This window comes from Cygnus olor, chromosome 4, assembly GCF_009769625.2.
Source record: "Cygnus olor isolate bCygOlo1 chromosome 4, bCygOlo1.pri.v2, whole genome shotgun sequence".
NCBI lineage: Eukaryota > Metazoa > Chordata > Aves > Anseriformes > Anatidae > Cygnus > Cygnus olor.
Window position 1 is genome coordinate 60,218,419 of NC_049172.1, and position 25,035 is coordinate 60,243,453.

The 25,035-nt window shown below is 36.0% G+C and overlaps 1 protein-coding gene across 18 annotated transcripts in view; it reads right to left on the reverse strand.

Moving 5' to 3' along the window:
* Window positions 1–1,946: 1,946 nt before the first annotated feature.
* The window catches only part of SLIT2 (slit guidance ligand 2), a 260,326-nt gene continuing 237,237 nt past the window's right edge, over window positions 1,947–25,035 (reverse strand). For 14 of the 18 annotated variants that reach the window (XM_040555212.1, XM_040555210.1, XM_040555202.1 and 11 more), the window contains 8 exons: window positions 24,408–24,501; window positions 22,324–22,461; window positions 21,990–22,230; window positions 21,533–21,663; window positions 17,326–17,480; window positions 8,826–9,114; window positions 4,513–4,724; window positions 1,947–3,425 (listed from right to left, as the gene is read on the reverse strand). In XM_040555212.1, the coding sequence (XP_040411146.1) occupies window positions 3,184–3,425; window positions 4,513–4,724; window positions 8,826–9,114; window positions 17,326–17,480; window positions 21,533–21,663; window positions 21,990–22,230; window positions 22,324–22,461; window positions 24,408–24,501 (1,502 nt within the window). In that variant the 3' untranslated portion in view covers window positions 1,947–3,183. Of the gene's footprint in view, window positions 3,426–4,079; window positions 4,169–4,512; window positions 4,725–8,825; window positions 9,115–17,325; window positions 17,481–21,532; window positions 21,664–21,989; window positions 22,231–22,323; window positions 22,462–24,407; window positions 24,502–25,035 lie in introns of all 18 variants that reach the window. The other 4 variants (XM_040555209.1, XM_040555204.1, XM_040555208.1 and 1 more) reach the window with 3 other exon arrangements.

The following is a 25,035-nucleotide window of genomic DNA, read 5'->3' on the forward strand; positions in this document are numbered from 1 at the left end:
TTCATAGCTTTTAAGAACATTGGCAGAAAATGATGGAATCTGTAAGCTTTTTTTTTTTTCTTGGTTTCTTATGAAAAAAAAAAAAGGAATTTGTGTTAACTGAAAGTGAGGAATTTGGTCACTTTACTGAGTCACTTCAGATCCAATTTTTTAAAGATCTTTTACTTCAGATCCAATCCCATTTATGCATTTTATTCAATACATTAAAAGCAGAGTTTATGTGAATGATTCCTATGCCAGGCCACAGACTTTAGGAGGGAAACTTCACCCCTGAACACTGTATTAGAAGCTCCATCATCTTCTCCCTTATTTATGTGCTTACAACTAAACTAACTAAATTTGATTATCTATCTATTGAACTAAATCAACTTTCTACTGTGTTAGCTATGCCTAAAGCTACAGTTCCCTCACACCTCCTCTTCCCTTTCAAGTAATATTAGTACAAGGCAGCCCAGTTTTACAGCAATATTACACAAAATCTGATGTAAGTATCAGGGGTCAGGATGACCCATTTCATTGAGAAACAATGAAGCTATATTGTGTCATACACAGCAGAACACCTTGTAGATTCTTAAGGACTTTCAGTGGTGTGAAAATGCAGGGATGCTCAGGTTTCTAAGGTGAACTGAACCACAGTTGGATGTGCCTTATATCCTCCAGAGGGGTAGTGTTAGGTGCCAAAAGCTTTTGTTTGTTTTGAAATTAAATCTTAGGTTCTTGTTTGGTTTTGCTTAGAGTCTTGATGGACTTAGGATCAGTACCTGCTACTACTCCTTGAAAATAAAAGCAAAGCTCATTTCTCTGTATGAGGACAGAAAGCAGTTGGGCTCCATGTACTTGGTACAGGCATTTCAATTGTACCCAGAAAATATAATCATGTTTATTCAAGAATGCTATGTAAGTAGTAGTTTGCAAAAATGGCTACTTTTTAAACAAAGCTTTTAAAAGTTACCGAAGATTATTTAGAATCTAAGGAATAAGAAAGAAGGCCTCATGCCAAAAACTGTTTCATTAGAGATTGAGACGATTTCTAAGGTAGAATGAGTAAAATAAATACAGAAGTATATGCAAAAATTATGTTACAGGAGTGAAACCTGTTTAGGCATCATCCCATCCAATTGCTGAAATTTAAAATATTTTGTCCAAGATTAGTGAACATGAAGCTCTCTGAAGAAGCAAGCTACTTGCTAAAACAACTCTCAAATTGCCATATGTATAACCATTAAAATGTTAGGATAGACTTAATTTGTCTTTTCATGCAGTGCACTTTATTTTTATGTCTTTTATTAATTTTGCTATGAGTTCAGCTGTGTTCATAAGGAACTGACATTCGCAGACATCCCTGCTTGTAGGTGTAATAATCCCAAGATAATTCCTTCTTCAGATTTGCAGCAATGAATACACTAGAAGTAGGGTTGGGTTTTATTCTTTTTTTTTTTTCCTTTATCAAATATTCTTTGCAACTACAGGTGTTCAATTAAAGGCTGTTAGACAACTTAAACTTCTCAGAAGAATACAAATAAAAGCTGTTAGTGAAGTAAATATCTGTTTAATTTACAAACATCAGTAGCATTACTGATATCAGTCCAAATAAGACAAAGCACACTGCATTACACATGTACATCTAACTTTTTTGTTTTTGTAAAAAAAAAAAATAATAAAATAAAATAAAATTGAAAAACATCTGCATTTTTACAGGGTACCCTGGTTTTTACTGAGAGAAGAACACAACCCACTATTAATGATTACCAAATCTACATTATAGTTTAGCAGCAACATGTTAACATGGGGAACATTAGGGCAATAAAGTAGTTTTATTATTTGGGTAAAGTCACAGTTCTTGATCGCACAGCCTTTTTTTCTTTCTTTCTTTTTTTTTTTTCTTATAAAAAAGGTAAAGAGCTTCATGGGAATATTAATTTATAAAGGTCTACTTTCTAATGTCATTTTCTACATGCCATCTTATTTTCTGTAAGTACTGTATATAGGGAAAATTAACTTCTCTACAATTGCCATCTAGTGTAAAGACATTTTCTGTCCTACATTACAGGTTCTTGGAAGGTGTCCTGAATATCTGTGGTACGTGAAAACTTCAGATTGTCATCACTTTCAGATTCAGTGACACCAAGTGGTCAGATTCTAAGGAAAAGAAAAAGGGAAGGGGAAAGGGAGGAAAAAACAGACTGAAAACATTTACCCCAAGATGACATGCTATGTTAGTTCTATTGCAAAAAATCCTGATTTTTAAGTCCTTTTCTTTAAAAAAAAAAATACAAAAATACTGGGACAAATATAAATTAATATATATTAAAGCATTGAAAAACAGTAAAAGGGATGGCCTAAAAGGGTTAAGTACAATGTACTTTGATACAATAAATATTTCTCAATGAAACTGAATACTGTATAGAGTTGTTTTAGAACTCATAGAAACAGAAATCCATATTATTACTAATTTATCCATCAATAATCTATTTTTATCATCCCCCAAACATTTATATTACAAAAAATTAATACTGGAAAAGGGCAGATAAACACTTTTTGTATGCTTCTTTTGCTAACATGCTGACATAAAAGTATACATCATCAGGAGATTTCCGGATTATAGTATATTCTCATATCTCCCATTTCCCATCCACTAAATGGGACCCCATCTTCTCAAGATGCTTAATAATACCAAAGATAAAATGTATTTCATACAATTGTTATTTCTGTATAATCTGATTCTTTTCACTCATAATGCATCCTCATCCATAGGTAAGTGATTGGTATGATCTGTTAAGACAATAAAATATACTGATACGAAAGTGAAAAAACAAGCCTCATGTTCTGGCCAACATTTCATCTCTGAGCTGTTAAGTTGAAAGTCAATATGTATAGTGTCAGTGTATCTTCAGCATGTTATAAAGAAGAATCCATGTTAAAAACAGTTAAGTTTCCCATCACTGTTGCAATGTTACCGGGTCTTTTTTTTTTTCCTTCAAAGCTCCTCTTGGTTATGAGAAGTCTCAGTTCAAGCACTTGAATCTTTTTTCAAATGAAGAAAAAGTCTTTATTCTCATAATAAAAATAAGTCTGTTCTGTATTTTACAATATATTTCAAATATTTCCGCTATGAAGCATTAATTAGTCCGACACGGTCAATAAGTATACAACATTTTCAAAAGACAAGTGTGACAGGGACACTTAGGAGGGACAATTTGTACAGCCACACTTCACCACTTTCTCAACCTCATCCACAAATGACGACCCATCAGTGCATTCAAAAGAGTATTTCCGTCTCTTGCTCCTTAGTGGTCCACAGCACTGCCCGGTTGAACATCCTCCTTTACATTCTAGTCTCGATACCTTCTTGGTCGTCTGGCACGCAGCATACCCTTGCTGCTTTTGGTAGTAATCTCGGATTCGTTCCCCTCGACAAGAGATTTCTGCAGAAAACAACATTTAAAATAAGAGATACACTTTTGAGATACAGGTCACAGAAGGGTTGAGATTGCTAAAGAAGATGCTGTGTTTCTAATTGTGGTTGGAATTGATATTTTAAAGTTTGACTCAGGCTGCATAATGGGAACTAGTGGTTCTATCAAACATAATTTGATTAATGCTGAGTTTTATTTCCTATACCTCCTATTTTCAGTAAAGTTTATATTATGTATATGTAAACCATAAATACAAAGCTATTACAATGACAAGAAAATTGGAAGCTTAAATCCTTTCCTCTTTTATGAAAATACACATCTTCTGTTCCTACATTGCTAGCAGCTGGTTCTATTTACCATAGGGAAATGTTTCAGAGAGCATGCAATTTAATTTATTAGACCTGGAGTTTAATATTATTCAATCTGTTATTTAATACAAGTTACATTCCACTAACTTCATAAATTACTGAGGTATAAAACCAGCTAAAAATGAGACATCTGTTTAAAGTTCTACAACCATATTCTTCTCTTCTATTCAGATCTATGTACAATACAAAATAAATGCCATCTGGGGTAAGGGAAAGAGGGAGAGGGAGAGCTTTGATAGACAAAGGAAAAAGAAAAAGGTAGGGGGAAAAGTCATCCTGTTTTCATCCATCTCACCTGCATAATTCGCTGTGATAAATCAGTTGAAGCTGAGAGGTCAAAAGTAGAGTTTGTGATAAAACTAGGAGCAGAATCATTGGATTTGGCTTCTCAGTTGCAGAAGGCAGAGAAACAATAAATACAGAAAGATACAGCAGGTAAAAGGTAATAGTTAAATATAGTAAAAATGTGTTTCTGAACAAAGGCAAAAAAAAATGTTTTCACAGCAAAACATTTGATGAAAAATCTTCAAAATGTAAATAAATTCATGGGAAAAGTTTGATTTTTCTCTCACTGAGATAAAGTCTTATGGTCAAAAAAAAAGCAACAAATGTGTGCATTGTGGGGAAAAAAAAAGTTGGTAATGTTGGCTGTTCATGTTTTAATAAAACAAACCTTTTTTCTAAGACCAAAACAATAACATGATTTTTAAATTATTATTATTTTTTACCTTTATCACAGCTGTCCCCCGTGTATCCGCTGCTGCATTCGCAATATGGTTTTCCAAGTCCTGAAAGCCTGCATTTGCCATGTTTACACCTGATGGATTGGCAGGGGTTAAACAGCATTTCGTCTTCATCACAGAGGACTCCCCCATGTCCCTGCAGGCATTTACAACTGTATGAAAATGCATTGATTGGCAAGCAGGTACCATGCACACATCTACAGGGGAAACAAGCCCAAGAGAATAAAAATAAATTATTCATCAAAGTTCAGGCTAAGCAACATTAACTACAAATACTTTGGACTGTACTCAGAAGAAATTGCTTTTTTTTTTTCTAATGGACTTTTTCAGTGAGATGCAGTGAAGTGGTTTATAAGCTTCTTATAATTGGTATGCAGGTTTACACAAAACAAGCTGCAGTACAAAACTCTGTCTCACCAGAAAACAACCACTGTAGATGTGTTATGGAAGAATTTTATAGTCCACAGTTATTAAATTCAGCATTTCCTGTCTACCTAAATTTGTACCATGCTTTCAAGAACACAGCAAGATCAAGCCCAAATGTAATCCCTTAGAATTAAGTAGAGAAAAGGATACTCACCTGAAATTCTGTTATCATTTTTAAAAGCATATTGTCACTCATGAAGCATGGGGCTCCCAGCACAAAGACAGGTCAGATACTTCCTAGCTAAAACTTTTCTGTTCCAAGCAATGCCAATTTCAAAGCTGAACATGTGTCCTAACCCATCCTCCCCCCCCATTAAATGCAGTAGTCTGCACTGAAAAGTGCCATTGGCATGGTCATGTAACGTATGAGCCAGGTCTTCACGAATGGCTGGCAGTACTCATCTAGCACTTATGCAGAAACTCACACTAGATGAGGTTGCATATTATCAGGTCTCACCCAAATGATTTAAACTAGCTACTCTCTCCGTTGGGCTGTTGTAAACATTTGTGGCAGGCTCAAATTTGTTTTCAGTCAAAAAGGCTGTGAGTTAAGCTGCATCTTTTAAGTTCTGATTGTACAGTATGGGAACACACAGCTAGTCTTACTTCTCTGAGAGAGGTGGTGTTTCCCAAAAGAAAGATGTCTAATTACCTGTTCCTAGGTGTAAGCTGAGGATTAGGGAAATTGATCTTCTGAAAACATCACCCAAGACTTGCAATAATAACACTTCCCTTTGTTCGTTTGGTGGCACACGGTCAATAACTTTCTTCCTAGAAATAATGTCATTTCCTTTAACTGTTGCCTCACACAAGTTTTCTATGTACTATTTTGTAAGGAGACAGCAAAGATTCCTCTGCAGGAAGGAATGCAATCCTGATACTCAAGGTCATGGTCACTGTAATGTTTCTCCTCTCTGTACTGTAAGATCCCTGAGCCCACAGACTCCTTAGCAGTTTGTGGCAGCCACATAAATAAGTGAAAAGCTTTGGATGAAAAAAAAAATACATTTGATCTAAAATAAAATGCTTTGTTTCAATATGGAAGATTAAGAAAAAGTTATATAAAGTGTCATTTCATAGTAAAAGAAGAGTTCTGGTAAGAACATCTCATTTTCAAATTTTTTAGATAATAGTATTTCTGGAAGCTTTTTCCTTTGTACTTTACTCCTTTAGTACAGTAAGAATTTTGGTAAAATTGAAAAGAATGCACAACATATTTTAACTTTGACAAACTTGAATTAGCTATTAAAAACCTTTTTTCAGTTTATAAATGTCACCAAGTTCCACTCACTGATGACAGCTACGCTACAATTCTCTGTACCCTTATTCTGCCCAAGTGCTTTACCATGGTGTTAACTAGAAAGAAAAAGAGTATGGGAAGACATTCTCAACACAGGATTTTCAAATGGTGCAACACACAGCCTCCATCCACATATCCAGTTTGGGATTAAACACTGTAGATATGAAACACTTTCAGGACATCTGATTTATGAAGCTACTCAGGCAACACTGATATCATGTCATATTCTATGCATGCTGTTTTAGATATCAAAGCAATCTGTGTCAGGATCTTTGGTAAAATTCTTCCTGACTTAAAGATGATTAAATCTTAGCTAATGCCAGATCTTTTACTTTTGCTTCCACCTGTTCTTTGAAGAATTTCATTAAAAAAAAAAATCATCTTCAGACCGTACTGCAAGGAACATCAAGCTAAGTGCAAACTCTCAGGCACAGTTTCAGCTTATCTAATTTTAGGTACATATGTCAGGCACTCATTAGATTTGTAATTGCCATAGGCTCCCCACACACTCAAGAAGAAAAACAAGCTTATCCATAAGGTGAGTAGACCACTTGAGGTCTAATTTACTCTTCAGAAATGTGTTTCTTCCTTTAGCAAGCAACTATCGAGCAAACTTTGGTCACTTTGTTCCTAACTCAAGCATCTTGATTTATGTAAAATAAATCAAAGTCCTAAGCTTTTTATGGTGTGCAAGGATCTCTAAAAGATCTCCTACATTTTCAAAACAGAGATCACAGTAGAAACTCTGTTTCTCAGATAAAGTGGAACATCTTATTGTACTAAGCAGACAAAATGCACTTATTCAATAGGCAGGATTTAGAGGTGCATCAAGAAATCAAACTCCCCAGAAACTAAAGAACAGAAACCTCCTTCATTCCACATAAAGAATTTTGGTTTGGCTTTCTCTGCTAAAAGCTCACAGCACTATATACAACTGAAACAAAAACAATACTTGCAAGAGCTAACAAAATACTAATATTATGCTCACTTAATTCCATCCATGAAAGAAATTCCAAACTGTATGTATCTGATACTTGCCAAGTTTTGTAATTCATGGCAAGAAGTACTCAGTTTGGGTATAGATGCATATAGTTTTAAGAATCTATATAATAATCTAATTTTTCAAGGATATTTCAAAGAAATTATCTGGGTTCTCTTATTATAGAACTTAACGGTACAGATCCTTATTTTTGACTCCTAAGGTATAAAATGGATGTGATAGACACTGCATTTATATTTTTTAACCTGCTGTGACTTTCTTTCTTTCTTTCTTAAGCAACTGTAAAAGCGAACAGTGTAAGAAAGAAGATTCATAGACAATGAAGTGCTACAACGATATGCCTCAAAATTTCACTGCTATGGCTCTGGGAAGAGTTCAAAACTCAATAGCACTGAAACAGTCCATAACCAATGTAAACAAAGCATGCTAACTAGTGTATAAAGCTTTAAAGGGTCAGACTCTCAACACACATTATGTCAAAAGACTACTTAAATGTAATTTTATATTGGAGTCAAAATTTGCCTTATTAGAATGTCCTAGCAAACTCAGGGCACTGGTCTTCAAAAGTCAAAAACTATATAGGCCAGAGCACTAAAAAAGTCCAGGCCGGACTACTTTACCCTTGGAAACAAAAAAAAAAAAAAAAAAAGAAAAAAAAGAAAAGAAAACAAAAAAAAAAAGAAAAAAAAAGGTGTTTGCCAAACTGCAGCAAGGACAGTGGGACAGTGGTAAGGGTAGACAGAATGATATCTTTGTTGTGCGTGACCAACACAACCTGAAGTACTCTGAACTTCTGAAGTTTCTGATCTTCTTGTGCTGGGAGATCATGAGCCAAGAAATTTTGTCTCTGTAGCAAATCGATGAGATAAATACACATACATATAAATACTTTCATATCTCTATATAGATACACACATATATATAGATGACCCTCTCTAAAAACATAGATAAAATGTCCAACATAAAATGTTCTTTTAAGTCTACAAGAAGAATTAGCACACACATACTTAAACAGAAGTTTACCACAAAGGTATCTATTTTTCATCTATTTTTCATCCAAATCTATTTTTCAGCCAAAACATGCGGTATTGTGGAAATATGAAAACTACTATAAACATCCATTGTATCAAGGTTTTACAACACTTTAAAGACTAATAATAACAATTGTATTTCCTAATTTCTATACAATTATAATCATTTTTTTTCATTTGCAAATTCTTTGAAATTATTTTTGTGTTAAGTATCATACCAATAGTTGCACTTGCATCACCATAACTCATTACATAACTAGCCAGTACAGAAGCATGTAAGAGCACAGACTCCAATCATATCCCATGTTAAGGCTTTAGGCAGAATTATAGTGTGATGTGTGTATCTGCTCCCCTAAACAGGGAACTTTTCCATTAAGTTTACGGAAAGAATACACTATAATCTGGATGTTGTTTTCACTTCTACATGCTCAGCATATTTTGTTTCTTGTTGAAAAAAAGTGTGAACTTTTATGAAAAAATATACATAAGAGGATAATTATATGCATATTACACTATTGTTCTGTCTTGAGGAAGGACATACTTATTTCCGAGACATGGGTCATTGGTTTGTTGATCACAGAGTGGTCCAGTCCATCCTCCTTCACACTCACAGGAAAAGCCTGACTGGCTGGTAGCATGGCATGTTCCATGCACACAAACTTTCTTATGACAAGGCTCGCAACCTGGCAGAATTCCCACTTGCAGTGGCACGTTTCTGAAGTCCTGGAGTTCACTGTTGATATACAGATTACGGATGCAACCATGGAAGCTTGTGCCATTCTGGCCCGGAGACTGGCGTAAAGCTGCAATGTTATTTTTCACAGGCATGCCTAGGAAATGAACAATAGCAAATAATCAATACATTTTTGGTACGGTTTCCATTCCATACCATTTTCCCTATTTTTTAATACATGAAAAAATATACTTATTCCTAATTAATTCTGTGCAGATATTCAGCCTACAACAATGTGCAATGAGCTAGCATTTGGAAAATGTCCTGGTTGTCAAGCATGCATGAAAACCAACTCTAAAACTGTAAGTCTTTAGCTCCAACTAAAGAGATGGATATAGGAGTTCATACAGGAAGCTCACAACTATGAAATGGTTTGAGTACATGACTGTTTTTGATGTAATGCAATTAAGTCTAAGATATTGTCTGAATCTTGAAAAAAAAATTGTTGAAATTTAGCATTTTACAAAAATCATGCATCAACTGCTAAGATGCTCAAATCCAGAAGAATTTAGTAGGACCAGGTCATCAATTTGGAGCTGGCATACACATTTCAAATGTGAAATTTTGCTAGTGAATATTTTTTAAAAGAAAAGCTCAAGTGAGGGAGGTTTCATTACTTTCAAAAATACTTTTGTTCAGCGTGCCCTAAAAGAAGATTAATAAAAAAGTCACTCATAGTTTGTTATTACCATTGCAATCAAAGATAGACAATAATAACAATAATTCAATATCAAAATACTTATTTGTAGGTATTTCTAGGTACTGCAAATGCTCATTATTTTCAGAATATTTCCTTTGTTGTAGTCTATAATTGTAAGAGGTGGAACTGGAGCAGGAGTCACACGTATGTAATTTAGTTATCATTCCTTTGGGTTACTTTAGTAATTTATGACAATTCAGACAAACACTACTCTTAAACATTGTTTCTTTTTTAAAATAAAGCTTTTTCTCCTATTATTCTGCCTTTCTATTTTTTTAAACTTATTGCCAACATTTTGCCCTATATTAATTAGTCCTTAAGACATTAAATTCAAATAATTAATGCACAAATCTTCAGTGCCTCCTGAGACTAATAAGTAAAGGAAATCAAAGTGTATTGAGCATTAAAAAAAAATTGGTTACCTGAAAACAAATATGTTCGTTAGCTGCACAGGTGAATTCATAAGCAAAATTAACAGTTTTAATTCTGGTACTTAGTAAGATAACAACCAGAGAAAGATCTAATGTTCTGCATTGTTGCTCCTTAACCCTGTAAACTTCTAATGTTTTTACACAGTTACTCAGAATGAACAGTTAAGAGTACTGTGGAATGGCTGTGCAACTGAATGAAGTAGACCTGCCTTTCATTTACATGTTATTATAATTTCATTGGGCTATTCTACAGTTATAGGAATTAATAATATCGTATCTATACTGCTTAAGGCTTAATCTTCTCTGATCTTATCACCTAAGTAAAATAGGCTTAGGGCTATTATATTGAAGGACTTAGACTGCAAACAATCATTAATTTTCATTTCCTCAAAACTATTTGCTGTATTTCCAAAATTCAGAGTCAAGGCAAAGTCATCATGGACTCTTAACCCCAAAGTTTCCCTTGAAAGCAATGCTCAGCAAACATATAGGCATATGACTTCAGGTACCTAATAGGAGAATAGATGCACTGAATTTATCCATTGCAAAATAAGTACATTAATGCAATGCTAAACTAGATATATGCAAGCGTCAGGAATTTTAGATATGACTTCTGGGAAGCATACAAGAATACATCACACAATATAATATGAGGTATATGACATATGTTTCAGAGAAATTTTTCTCTATGATCTCTAATGCGGAAGACATTTTGAAACATATATGCAAGCTTTTAGCCTGTACAGTTTATACTTCTAGCAAGTTAGCAAGTGTTAGAAGACCAAAATGTGTGCAAATGCTTCTCCTTTTCTTTAGAAATATTTCTTTGACAATTTTTAAACAGAAGTTCTTTATTGTTTGGGAAAGAACTGCCATGAAAATGATGCAGACATATTTCAGCTGTATTTTCTGAAAGGTAAGAGAGCATCTTTGGCATTGTCCCTCCTTTCCACCCTCCTTTATACCTTTGGTCACAGAACCTGCTACAGGTGAATTATCACATTTACTGCCCAAGGAGGCAGATGGTAAGGGCTCTATTAAATAACAGGCACACAATAATACTGTCAAAATAAAGGACACAGAGAAGGATATAGAGAAGGAAGAATACAAAGAATTAAATTTAAAGGAAACAGAGAAGGCAGAATTACTGAATGCCTTCTTTGCTTCAATCTTCACTGCTAAGACCAGCCCTCAGGAATCTCTGACCTTAGAGACAAGGGAGGAAGTCTGGAGAAAGGAGGCCTTCCCCTTGGTTAAAGAGGATCAGGTCAGAGATCTCTTAGGCAAACTTGACACTCACAAATCCATGGGCACAGACGGGATGCATCCACAAGTGCTGAGGGAGCTCATGGATGTTATTGCTAGGCCACTCTCCATCACCTTTGAAAGGTTGTGGAGAACAGGAGAGGTGCCTGAGTACTAGAAGAAAACCCCTGTCACCCCAATCTTCAAAAAGGGCAAGAAGGAGGACCCAGGAAACTACAAGACAGTTAGCCTCACTTCCATCCCTGGAAAGCTAATGGAGTCACTCATCCTGGTGGTCATCTCCAAGCATGTGGAGGATAAGGAAGAATAGCCAGCATGGGTTCACCAAGGGGACATCATGCTTGACAAAACTGATAGCCTTCTATGATGGAATGACTATTATTATCTTATTATTAATTTACTTATTATCTTGAATGTCGTCACGAGGCACTTGAAGGGCAACCAGGCGATCAGGCCCAGTCAGCATGGGTTTATGAAAGGTAGGTCCTGCTTGACGAACCTGATCTCCTTCTATGACCAAGTGACGCACCTGGTGGATGAGGGGAAGGCTGTGGATGTGATCTACCTTGACTTCAGTAAGGCTTTTGACACTGTTTCCCACAACATTCTCCTCAAGAAACTGGCTACTCGTGGCTTGGACTGGTGTACGCTTCGTTGGGTTAAAAACTGGCTGGATGGCCGGGCCCAAAGAGTTGTGGTGAATGGAGCCAAATCCAGTTGGAGGCCGGTTACTATTGGTGTCCCCCAGGGCTCAGTGCTGGGGCCGGTCCTCTTTAATATCTTTATCGATGACCTGGACGAGGGGATCGAGTGCACCCTCAGTAAGTTTGCAGATGACACCAAGTTAGGTGCGTGTCGATCTGCCCGAGGGAAGGAAGGCTCTGCAGGAGGATCTGGATAGGCTGGACCGATGGGCTGAGGTCAACCGTATGAAGTTCAACAAGGCCAAGTGCCGGATCCTGCACCTGGGGCGCAACAACCCCGAGCAGCGCTACAGGCTGGGGGATGAGTGGTTGGAAAGCTGCCTGGCCGAGAAGGACCTGGGAGTACTGGTTGATAGGCAGCTGAATATGAGCCAGCAGTGTGCTCAGGTGGCCAAGAAGGCCAACAGCATCCTGGCTTGTATAAGAAGCAGCGTGGCCAGCAGGTCTAGGGAGGTGATTGTCCCCCTGTACTCGGCTCTGGTGAGGCCGCACCTCGAGTACTGTGTTCAGTTTTGGGCCCCTCGCTACAAGAAGGACATGGAGGTGCTCGAGAGAGTCCAGAGAAGGGCGACAAAGCTGGTGTGGGGTCTGGAGAACAAGTCTTACGAGGAGCGGCTGAGGGAGCTGGGGTTGTTTAGCCTGGAGAAGAGGAGGCTCAGGGGAGACCTCATCGCTCTCTATAGGTACCTTAAAGGAGGCTGTAGAGAGGTGGGGGTTGGTCTATTCTCCCATGTGCCTGGTGACAGGATGAGGGGGAATGGGCTAAAGTTGCGCCAGGGGAGGTTTAGGTTGGATATTAGGAAGAACTTCTTTACTGAAAGGGTTGTTAGGCATTGGAATGGGCTGCCCAGGGAAGTGGTTGAGTCGCCATCCCTGGAGGTCTTTAAAAGACGTTTAGATGTAGTCCTTAGTGATATGGTTTAGTGGAGGTTTTGTTAGTGTTAGGACAGAGGTTGGACTAGATGATCTTGGAGGTCTCTTCCAACCTAGACGATTCTGTGATTCTGTGACTAGCTGGGTGTATGAGGGGAGACCAGCGGATATTGTTTACCTTGGTTTCAGTAAGGCTTTTGACATGTAATATCCTCATAGGCAAGCTCAGGAAGTGTGGGATGGATGAATGGACAGTGAGGTGGATTGATAACTGGCTGGATGGCAGAGCTCAGAAGGTTGTGATCAGTGGCACTGAGTTTACTTGGAGGCCTGTAGCTAGCAGTGTCCCCCAGGCATCTGTACTGGGTCTAGTCCCGTTCAACTTATTCACCACTGACCTGGACAATGGAACAGACTGCACCCTCAGCAAGTCTGTGGATGACACAAAGCTGGAAGGAGTGGCTGATACCCCAGAAAGCTGTGCTGCCATTCAGAGGAACCTCAACAGGCTGGAGGTCTGGGCCGCGAGGAACCTCATGAAGTTCAACAAAAGCAAATGCAGGGTCCTGCACCCAGGGAGGAATAACCCCATGCACCAGTACAGGTTGGGAGCTGACCTGCTGGAAAGCAGCCCTGCAAAGAAGGACCTGGGAGTCCTGGTGGACAGCAGGTTAACCATGAGCCAGCATTGTGACCTTGTGGCCAAGAGGGCCAGTGGTATCCGGAGGTGAGTAGGAAGAGTGTTGCCAGCAGGTTGAGGGAAGTGATCCTGCCCCTCTACTCAGCCTGGTGAGGTCTCACCTGGAGTACTGTGTCCAGTTCTCAGCTCCCCAGTATAAAAGGGACATGGAGCTACTGGAGCAAGTCCAGCGGGGGGCTACAAAGATGATTACGGCACTGGAGCATCTGTCATATGAGGAGAGGCCGAGAGAGCTGGGCCTGTTTAGCTTGGAGAAGAGAAGACAGAGGGGATCTTATCAATGTATACAAATATCTGTAGGGTGGTTGTCAAGATAATGTGGCCGGACTCTTTTCAGTGCTGCCCAGTGACAGGACAAGAGGCAACAGGCACAAACCGAAACACGGGAAGTTCCATCTGAATATGAGGAGACATTTCTTTACTGTAAGGGTGACAGAACACTGGAAAAGGTTGCCCAGAGAGGTTGTGGAGTCTCCGCTCTTTGGTGATATTCAAAACCTGCCTGGATGCAATCCTGTGCAATATGCGCTTGGTGACCCTGCTTGGCAGGGGGGTTGGACCAGATGATCTCCAGAGGTCCCTTCCAACCTCAACCTTTCTGTGTGATTCTGTGAAAATGAGCATCTCATTAAGAAGCTGCTAGAGCAGAGCAGCTGCAAATGAAAAGCAGCTGATGCCTTACCTGTGTCAGAAATAGCGACTTCTGTGAAACAAGATGTCACTCTCAACTAGTAAAATATGCTCTAATTTCTGAAAGTAGAATATGAAGTATCAGTGAAGCCTGTGACCCTGTTGAAGAGAGAAGAAAGTTTCTCCCTTTAGACTTCTTACCAAAAGCCATAAGCTTTCAGTAAGATTTATTGAGATCTATTATAGAAAGACTGAAAAATATCTAGTGTGTGGTCTGACCTCAAAAGAGAGCCACAGAGTTGGAAAACATGTCACACACACACATACACAAAGGTATAAATTGATTACCCCCCTTTCTGTAAAAAATAGATTAAATTACCCCCTTCCCAACCAACCAAAATAATCGTGACCTAAGAATAGCTTTGTCAAAAGAGAAAGAGAGAGAGAGAGAGAGAGAGAGAGAGAGAGAGAGAACCATACAAGGACTTGCTGTCAAGTCTGAATTTCATTCATCCTGCCAGCTGAGGTGATGCTTACCAGAAATGCCATTTTAACAGAAAGGTGATAAGAGTAAGTGTAAGCTACATGATGATATAGGTGTCAAACTAAGACTTTGGCAAAGATAAGAATACTGCATAAAATTCTAGTGAGAATTTGAGTTCTTAACTGAAGGAAATGTGTGATCAAATTCTTTAAAAATTCTACATAGATTTGGGTACAAAAAAAATGAATGAATCTCAAAAAGATGAGTAACATAAAAATAAAAGAGTGAAACTTAACAACTTAACCATCTGAAAAACTTTAAGATGATAAATATAAAAACATAAAGAACATAAAAGCTTTTTTTTTTTTTTTCTTCATCTTGTAATAACACTCTTCTAATAGTGATTTTCATTCTGTTTTGGACCAACATTTTCTACAATAGCTGAAAGTATTTTTCTGCTTGGAGCCTGAATGTGAAGAACAGAAATAGAGGGAATGCAGGACATCTCTAAAGCATATGCTTCACGATGAAAAAAACTCCTGCTCTTAGGAATCAGACCACTGTAGGAAAAGGTCATTTCTGAAAGTAAATTCTTTTGATACTTCAAGAGGATGATGCAGATTAATGTGATTCTTCTAATGGAGACCTGCAAGGTGAAGATGCAAGGTAGAGAACCATGTGTCACAAATCAACAAGTAAGTGTTAGCACCAAATGTTTGTACTTGGCATTTCATTAAAAGTTGCCCACAACAGACAGGGCAATCATTCTGTACTAATCTTAATTTTCAAGAAGTTGTAAAATTGGTCTTAGAAGTCATTAAACACCAAATGGATGTTGACAATAAAATAAGGAAGCACACAGTGTCTTCTGAGAATACAGGACCATCTCTCCTTCCAAAAAATGTGACACAGAACACTACGTAAATAACACTGCAGAAATGATGCAGGTGAAAAAAATAGGTACACTTCCACAACGCAATCCTCCTTTGAAGATATGTGATACAAGGCAATATTAAAGGCAGCTCATATATTTCATAACATCAGTTCTTTTCTTTGCCGGTATGAGGAGCAATGAGTAATATTGAATTATATCTTGTCCTTCTTTTCATCTTAGACGGAAGGAGGCAATGACCAAATCCAAAAAGATGTGACAAAAAACCTGAAGTGTTCCAAAGAAACAGGGGTAATTTTTAGATACAAAACTCATCCCTCATCACTTGCAACTGAGGCACTTGTTTCTCTGGTTTTATAGGAGAAATAGACAATTCTTGATCAGAATGAAAGGAATTTCTGTTTGTCTTTCCCATTACAAATAAATCTAAGAAGCTGCCTTGAGGTCTTCTGTATTTAGAAATATTAGAATATTTAGAAAGAGGATAAATAACACCTTTGATAGAGAAAATAAGTGACTGATGAACTATTGGTAGCATAACCTTTTTTTTTTTGCACAGAGTGAACATGCTCAAGTCAAAAAAACTTAGACACAAAAGAGTTTTTAAGAATTGGACAACATTACAATGATAAAGACAAAGAAAGTATGTATTCTTCTTACAGAAAGAACAGATCAGAAGGAGACTCCTTAGAAGTCTCCTGTAAGAGTGTGAGGTTAAACTAAGTAGAAGTTGAAGACTGGTAGAAGATTGACACTATTTAACAACTACGCTGAAGCTCTGATCATTAAGAATGACACCTACTACCCAGGATGGTCAGAAGGCACAAAGTGGTGGCTGAAGTTTTTGACTCTTAACCTAGGTTATGCAGGCCCATCAAAAATTCAGCAAAAACTGCTGTTTAAAAATGGGCTTGAATCCATAGTTCTATACAGTAAATCGCAGAAAATAATCAGAAATGCTCTATGCTTATCTACACAATAACATAATACCAGTTTTACTGAAAGAATGATTTCTTCTCAAACCAAACCAAACCAAACCAGAAAACTCCCCAAACAACCCTGCCACATACTGTATGGCAACTATCCAGTCTCTTCCCTTGTTACCAAACCAAATAACCAGTAACTCTTATCAGCCCTAAGCAATAAGATCTCAAGATGGAAGTTATACTTCAAGACTTTATACTTTGCTATCATTTCCTGCAGATACCTGTACAGTGAAATAGAAATGTAAAACATGACCAAAACAGAATGCTACAATTCTACACTTTCTGAATACGCATTACTGAATCTTCCGGTAGCTAAATGATGTGCACTTCTTCATTACAATAAAAAGCTACAATGAACAGTAGAAACTTACAGAATTTTGCAGTGGGCATCACATATCCATACTGATTAAATAGCAACAGATACAGTTTATGGGGACATGCTTCATTTTTCAAGTAAATTCAAAGTATAAGGGCATTATTTATTTTTAGAGTACTAGCCACTCTTCCAGTTCTATTTGTTAAAATTGAAACTATTGAGACCAACTGCTCAAAATTCATTTTAAGATGTTATCTCAATGAATAAGTCTCTTACTATGTATTTATTAATGTATATTACCAGACTAAATTAGCTGATTCTCTTACCTCCTACGTACAGTGGAGAGTCAAAATTCAGAGTGGACTGCTTGGACAAATTGGTAATTATCTTGGGGCTTCCTCCATCAACAGACAAAGACAGAATCTGATCCATGGCTAGCAGCTCCACAATGTGGAAATTGCCATCATTAATAGTTTCCACACTGCAAAATAAATATTATACATTTAATTCTGGTTAGAACCATTCTGATTTTCTTTCACTTTAATTGTTAATACAATTTCAGAACAAAACTTCTCCAGGAGTACAGTTTCTGGAAAACTAGATTATAGTAGGACACGCAGGCATGCATAAGAGCCAATACAATGTTATACTCCTTTAATATCACTCTATTAGTAATATGTATTGTAGTTATTAATAGCCACTTTTCATTGTCATTCCTGTCTTCATCAAATCATGAACTGTGAAAATACAGACGATATTCTAAACATGAATTGAAATACATTTACTAGGCAGAAAGCCAAACACAAAAACAGTTTGTATTTCCTACACAACGATGTGATTTTTCAATATGTGTGTGTATGTATCCTACATGTTGCAAAGTAGTGAGTTTACATATTCTGCAAGTATGAAGGCTTGAGTTGACTCCAGTGATATATAAACCTATAGTTTCATGGAATATTGAACAACATCTAACTTTAGGCCTGCCACAGAAAATCACATCGTTGGTCTGGGCAGCTCTATTGATGCTAGCAATAAGATAATTTGTAGTGTTTATTAGGCCTGGTTATTTCTGTGTTCAGTTTCTGGCTTGTACTGTGAATGTCGTGGTGTTTTTGTTGTTGCCGTTGTTTTGCCTGTGTATACCATTTCCTTCTGCTTACTAACAAGATATGAACCCACTATCAGGAGAATGCCTGAAATGTTTCATACAGAGAAGACCTTCTTCAAGTGTGGTACTTAGGCTGTGCATGGACAAGCCTACACATTAATGTTGCTAAGTACAAGAAATGGCTGTCTGTACTTATTAGCGTCAATACTATACAGCAAATATTTAAGTGCAGGGTAGCTACTCTGCACTTGAGCACAATTTAGGTACATCAGAGAAGCAAGTCTCTGAATTGAGTAATTCCAGGTCTGAATACAGCATTATACTTGTATTACTTCTAGCCCATTTTTAACTGAAGAGTTGAGAGCTGAATGTATGACTGTATGGAAGTTATGACAATGAGCTGTAGTCCAGAGACCAGACATAACCATTCCCATGGCAGCATCTATTTGCTTTAGAATGCCATCAGATAGGTTAGCTTAAGCCTTTGAAATGTAAATTAAATGAACCAATTGTATGATGTTATGCTGAGATGGACAGTCATATAGACAGTGAGCTCTTCTTATTACAAAACCAGTATAGAGGAAAAGGATTATCTTCCTAAATCTCTGGGCAAAAATCAAACAAATTACCTTATAACATCTTTAATGATGTTTTAATTAACCTAACTGCTTTTGCCCTGGAACAGATCAGAAGCACTCACATAGTCGTTTACAGCTGTGATACATTAAGCTGCTTCTTAGCTATTTATTACCAACTTCAGCTATGTAGACAAGTCCAGACCCATATGGATATAAGATCTGCATGGTAGCATGCATGTTTTACATAAGCTGAGCTCTACATGAAAGGACAAACACACAATGCAGACACTGGCAGAATAAGCAGTTTTTGAGAATGGACAGGAGGGCGGACCAACTGAGAGTTTCAATGTGGTGAAGAAAAAGGTGGAGTTTATCATTCCTAAAGAGTATGATCTATTCAAATATTCAAATCATTAGAGGTTGCTTGCTGTGGTCGAGCAATAAGAAAAGTGCCAGGATAAATTTAACACATTTCAATGAATCCAGTAAAAAAAAAAAAAAAAAAATTTGTTACAAGAATTAAAATTGGATACGACTTTTTGGCTCAAGTAAACAAGAAGCCCAGATATAATGTTCTTATTCCAAGGCAACTTATGTTAGTTTACAACTTATCAACCTTTCACACTACAGTATTTAAAATGATGAGAGCAACACAGAACATGTGTTTTTATAGAAAGAGGTCATTATTCCAGGGAAGTATAAAACATAATGTGTACAGAGCATGTGTTTATTAAAAGCTTCTAGTTTTTAACTGTTTCACTGGTAAAAATTTACTGCAGAAAGAGGAGCTCTCCTAGCTAAAAGTGGTTTAAATTAAAGGGGAAATAAACACAAAGCATATCTGTGCAATATTTCCTGCCAATGCACTTACATTACTTCTAGCCTATTTCCCATTGGAGAATTAAGAGCTGAATGCATAGATCCTAATGAAAAGCTGTAACAAAAACTGTTTTAAAGCTTCTGGAACTCTGTAGAAGAATAATGATTTGTGAAGAAATATTCCCATATTTCCAATAAATATATGATGAAAACTGCTTTACAAAATGAAGAGGTTTTATATATATATATATGTATATACATATATAAAAAACAAACAAACAAAAACATTTATCATTTAAAAATTGATGTCTAGACCGAACAAAACCCAAGTGGATCAACTTTTCCAAATTAACCATCTCCAATGAATTAATGTTCGTTATTGATCTAGACACTGCCATCATCTTATCTTGTTACTCATATTTACTTACGAGTGCTTTGGGGATGATGGCTCTTTCTGCAGTCAACTCCCATTGGTAAAGCAGTTCTCATTCACTCTACAAAGCTAGACTGCTGTTATTGTTCATTCTCCATATTTATCACGATTAAATCATCTGTTTGCAACTTTGTTTTATTGCTACTACAAGCACCTCTGCAGGCTTTACAGCTCCCACTTGACTCCTTCTCAATGCACCATTTCTTGACTGCCATTTATATAGTAAAACTTTATTTTAACTTGGTTTAATCTCTCTACTCTTTCTGTTGTTTTTTGTTTTTGACCTCTGTTTCAGGCATCTCATCTTTGGTTAGTGAAATACAGCTTGCCTATTCTTTTTTGCAATTTTAAATTTCTGTTAAATACTTAAATCCTCTGTAAAGTCAAATCATATTTTTAATATACAACAGTATATACAATTAAAATTACATATAAAAATACATATAGTATTTCCACAGCTTAAACCATCTCATGGAACTGTAAACAAAGTTTTAAATCATATATTGCATCAGAAAACAGAAGCAATCTTCAGATCCTTCTTGTATAAGGATATGATTTTATTAATCAACTTAATATTGTATTTTTTTTTTTTTTTCCTGTGGAACACTACTAAAACCACAGTTCCCTTGCTGTTATTACCTAAGAAAGTTTAGCATTGTTTCCCTGCTACATAGACTTAAGATTTTGATTTTATATTGCCGTTTGGGTGCAACCATTTCTAAAAATCATTTACTTTCAATGTTATGTCAGAACAGTGTCAGCTACTAGAATCTCCAGCAAGCGAATACTCACTAGATAATAGTTTTACAATGCAAGATGTGTAAATACAGAAAAAAGAAGATTTGGGGAAAACTAATATTAATACTCCCCAATTACTTCTGAATGTATTTGTAACAATAGGCAGATCAATGACGAAGTGATGCCTGTTGTCTTTTTGCTCACTCTTGCAATGTCTGTATGCAAATCCTTAAAAAGAGTGACAAGAAAATCTGGGAAATTCAGTTAGTATTTTTTTCAGAAAATCAGAGAAATTTGACTTAAGAAACAGATGTGGATTCTATCTCTTGATGACTTTGGAAGCAAAAAACATTTATTTTTCAAGGGTAGTGCCTTTTTTAGAATCAAATTTTTAGCTTTCTCTTCCCTTGCCAGGGAAAAGTCCCACTTTTTAAGACTCTCTTCTCTTCTGTGTTAGGCAAACTAAACTGCCATTTCATTTCTGCTTATGCAGTATAGTTCTGCACTTTACCCTGCACACTAGAAAACTATTTGGCAGTAACATCATCGGGAAAAAAAAACACAACACTTTCACATGTGAGTTTTACACAAATGTATAAATATTCTGCTGAAAGGCTAACTCAGCTTTAATGGATCAAATAATGTATTATCTTTTTGACATATGTGCATTAGTGTTATTTTCCAAGCAAAATCATGTCTTTTGGCAATATGTTTTAATTATGAAATATCTGAAAATACATTAAATTGCATGTAGTAGTTCTTTTAACCATCTATTCAAAATATGTGATTTTGATATAAAAAATGAAGACGTTTTGTTTCAGCTACTTTTTTTTTTTTTTTTTTAAACCTGTGTTCACCTGTAAATTGCAGAGGCTGGATAAGATCCTGTGTCATAACTGACCCTCACTCTACCACGGTACAGCTCTACTGCTATATGATCTTTATCGCCTTTGTAGAGAAGGATCCCACTGTCTTCATCCGTGGCAATCTAATTAAAAGAAAGAAACACTTAGAAAGAACTAAAAATATTAAATCAAAATGCTGTAGTAAGTGAATTTCTGAATTTACCGCTATAGCCTATTACTTCACTGTAAAATTCTTCCTTCATTGACAACATGACAAAATTCTTTCTCTTCCAATCAATAAGCCCATCTACTTCAGTATGATAGAGTTATTTGCGTGTTCTTATATATTTTTAGCTCAAACTGTGAAAGGCTGTTTAAGTGAGCCAATACACTGTGGGTATTTTTTCACACTATGAAAGATCATTTACACAATTTTCCAGATCAGAATCTGCAACGGAAGCAATCTTACCTGCAGAGTGATATTGGTTTGGGGGCGTATCTTAGCTGAAGGAATTTGTAGATAGGATTCTTTGTTGACAAAATTTATACTGATCAGTTTTTCACATTTCTCACCCTGGTAGCCTGATAAACACTGGCAGATTGGTTCACTCTCTTTTATAATACACTGGGCTCCATTTTGGCATTCATAATTATCACAAGGACTGGTGCGAGGTAAAACCATTGGCGGCGAAAACTCACAAAACAAGCCACTAAATACAAATAGAAAAATCAGTATTTCGAAAAAATAAAATGTGACTTTTAGAAAGACATACATGTTTTTATTGTCTTCAGATCTTCCTCACCTGTATCCTTCCGGGCAAACACATGTATACCCATTAACTGCGTCAGTACACTGTGCTCCGTTTTTACATTTGTTGTCCTGGCAGTCATCAAAGTCAATATCACAATGTTCACCTACGTATCCAGGTGTGCAATCACATCTGTGAAACAGGAAAGCAAGTTGGATAACACAGTGCCTCTTAATAATAGTGTGATTATGACAAAGCTAAGGACCTACTGAATTATTTAAAACTTGAGGAAAAAAAAAACATTACTGTGACTTTGTATTTAAAAACTATGTAGCTTAATCATGTTATTATTTGGAGAATCAATCTACAATGCATGGAATCCAGGTTTCCAGTTATACATGCTTACTCATTATCTGACATTATATCGAATAATTTGTGTCTTAAAATCTAGAGAGCCCTCATGAATCATTTTGACAGTTCTTCTTGGAATTTATGAGTAATGCAGAAAGTTAAGGGATGTGGTAAGTGGCTGTGAACACTAAAAATAATCAATTATGCTTAGTTGCTGAAACTGAGAAAAATAATCCAAGGTTTCTGTTATACTGATGGATATTTCCTTTGTCAACTGAGCAAGTAGGATTGGGCCAATGATCCATTTATTCAGTTTATAGGTTATTCATAGTTTTTTTTCCACTAGAAGCTCAACCAGACCAATAGCTGCATGGTTAGTGAACTAATGGTAAGTCTCAAAACACACCCTATCCCTTCCCTGGGACCCAAATCCCCACTGGACTGGAAACTTCACATTATCAAAATAGTATGTAATTTTACTGTTGTTGTTGTTGTTGTTTTGACTATTATTTTATTTTTTGATTATTATTATTTTATTTTTTTTTTACTCATACAACTCTCATTGTTAACGCTAATGGCATTTCTGCAGGGAATTCTCATGTTAGATTGAATGAATGCTCAGAAGTCTGTGAAAAATGAATGGAAAAGATTACTAATTCATACATTCGCATGTTTTTCTTTTTATTAAGATGTATGTGATTGATTTCATTAGAGCTTGTGATTCCCTTCTTGAGGTTGTTTCTTCTTGTATCTAAGACTTGCTCTAAAGAGCCAAGACTCATTTCAAATAGCTGTGTAATGTTACATTAAGTACTTCAATAAAGTATGTCCCAATTTTTACTCAACAAATATGAATCAGAAAATGGAATGAAGAATATAAGGCACACTATTAAAAAGCTAAGTGAGATACATGCTTGAAGTTAATGCATGTGTTAGTTTCTGATTTAAAATCTCAGAAAATGAGATTTTAAAGATGGAAGATTAATGAACTGGGCAGTCAAGTATAACATACCAAACTAGGTTTACTGAAATGACATGAAGATAATAAACATAACACAGACAAATTTAAATCCAACAGGTTTTCTATTTTCCAGTTTAAAACTATCAACTTCATTTCATTTTCATATGAATATTTGATATATTTGAATATTTTTTGCCACATTTTAATAACACATTGTTTCATAAGTAGTAGGAATGATTATCATTCCTAGGTAAGCTGATTCTGGGACAAGAACATACTGTGCATAAAACATGTGCGAAAGCTGCAGGTTTCCTGAATTTATTAACCCAAAGCCTATTAAAAACACTTTAAAGTGTGTGTACTAATTAATTATAAGGATATGGTATAATTACAGATTAGTTTTCTTGGGAATTAACTTTATTTTATACCTTTCAGTGTGCCTTCGTAATAAACTCTTTCACAATTAATTCTCAGAAAGCAGTATAATAATTCCACTTCAGTTAAACATAATTATTTTCCTACTGGCTAAGCTACTACAAAGGTTTTGTATAGACAGTTACGTAGACTAACTGCTCTATATTTTGTTCCTCTTTAAATTCTGACTGAAATTAGAACTGTTAAGGATCTTTTAATTCAGAAAACATATTTAAGATAATAATGTAGATCTACGTGAAAATAAATGGGTCTATACTACCACAATATTTGATGATAGTTGAAACCAGTATTTTGAGAATAGAACGTACTTACAATAAAAGAAAAGAAGTCGAACAGGATAAATAAATAGAAATTTAGACTCAGATAGATTGTGACAATATTTTAAACTTACTTGTAACCTTTGGGTGTCAATATACACTTTGAGTCATGTTGGCAAGGATTCAGGTTTTGAGCACAGAAATCTAGTTTCTCCTCACAGAGCTCACCTGAAATGTAATGTATGTTGTCAACTCAGTGAAAACACCACAGTGACCTGAAAATAACTGTATTTTAAAAGTAACTGCTATGATTTTTTTTTTTGTTAACACTAAAAAAATACATACCTCATGATATAATGAATACATTTCACACAGAAATATTCAGATTTGTACTATAAGTAATGTATTCCCTGAAAAAACACCTGTTAATATTACTGTCTGACAATAAAATTCCAATTACCCAACAATGAAAACTTGCTTTCTACTTTTTCCTAATTGACAATCCAATATACCACAATTATGTGTTGTCATAATATGTCATAATATACCTGTTCTGTGAAAAGAAAAATAATTCCCTGCTGTTAGAAGCTTAACATGGGCTGGATAATCTATAAAATATTTTAATATGGTTAAAATAGGACCTCATTGCAACTTTTTGAAAAGTAAACACTTACAGGTATGTAAACAGATCAACTAATGTCTTGTTCCCTAACTAATCAGAAGATACCATGAATAGTGTCCTCACAAATTTTATCACTGGTT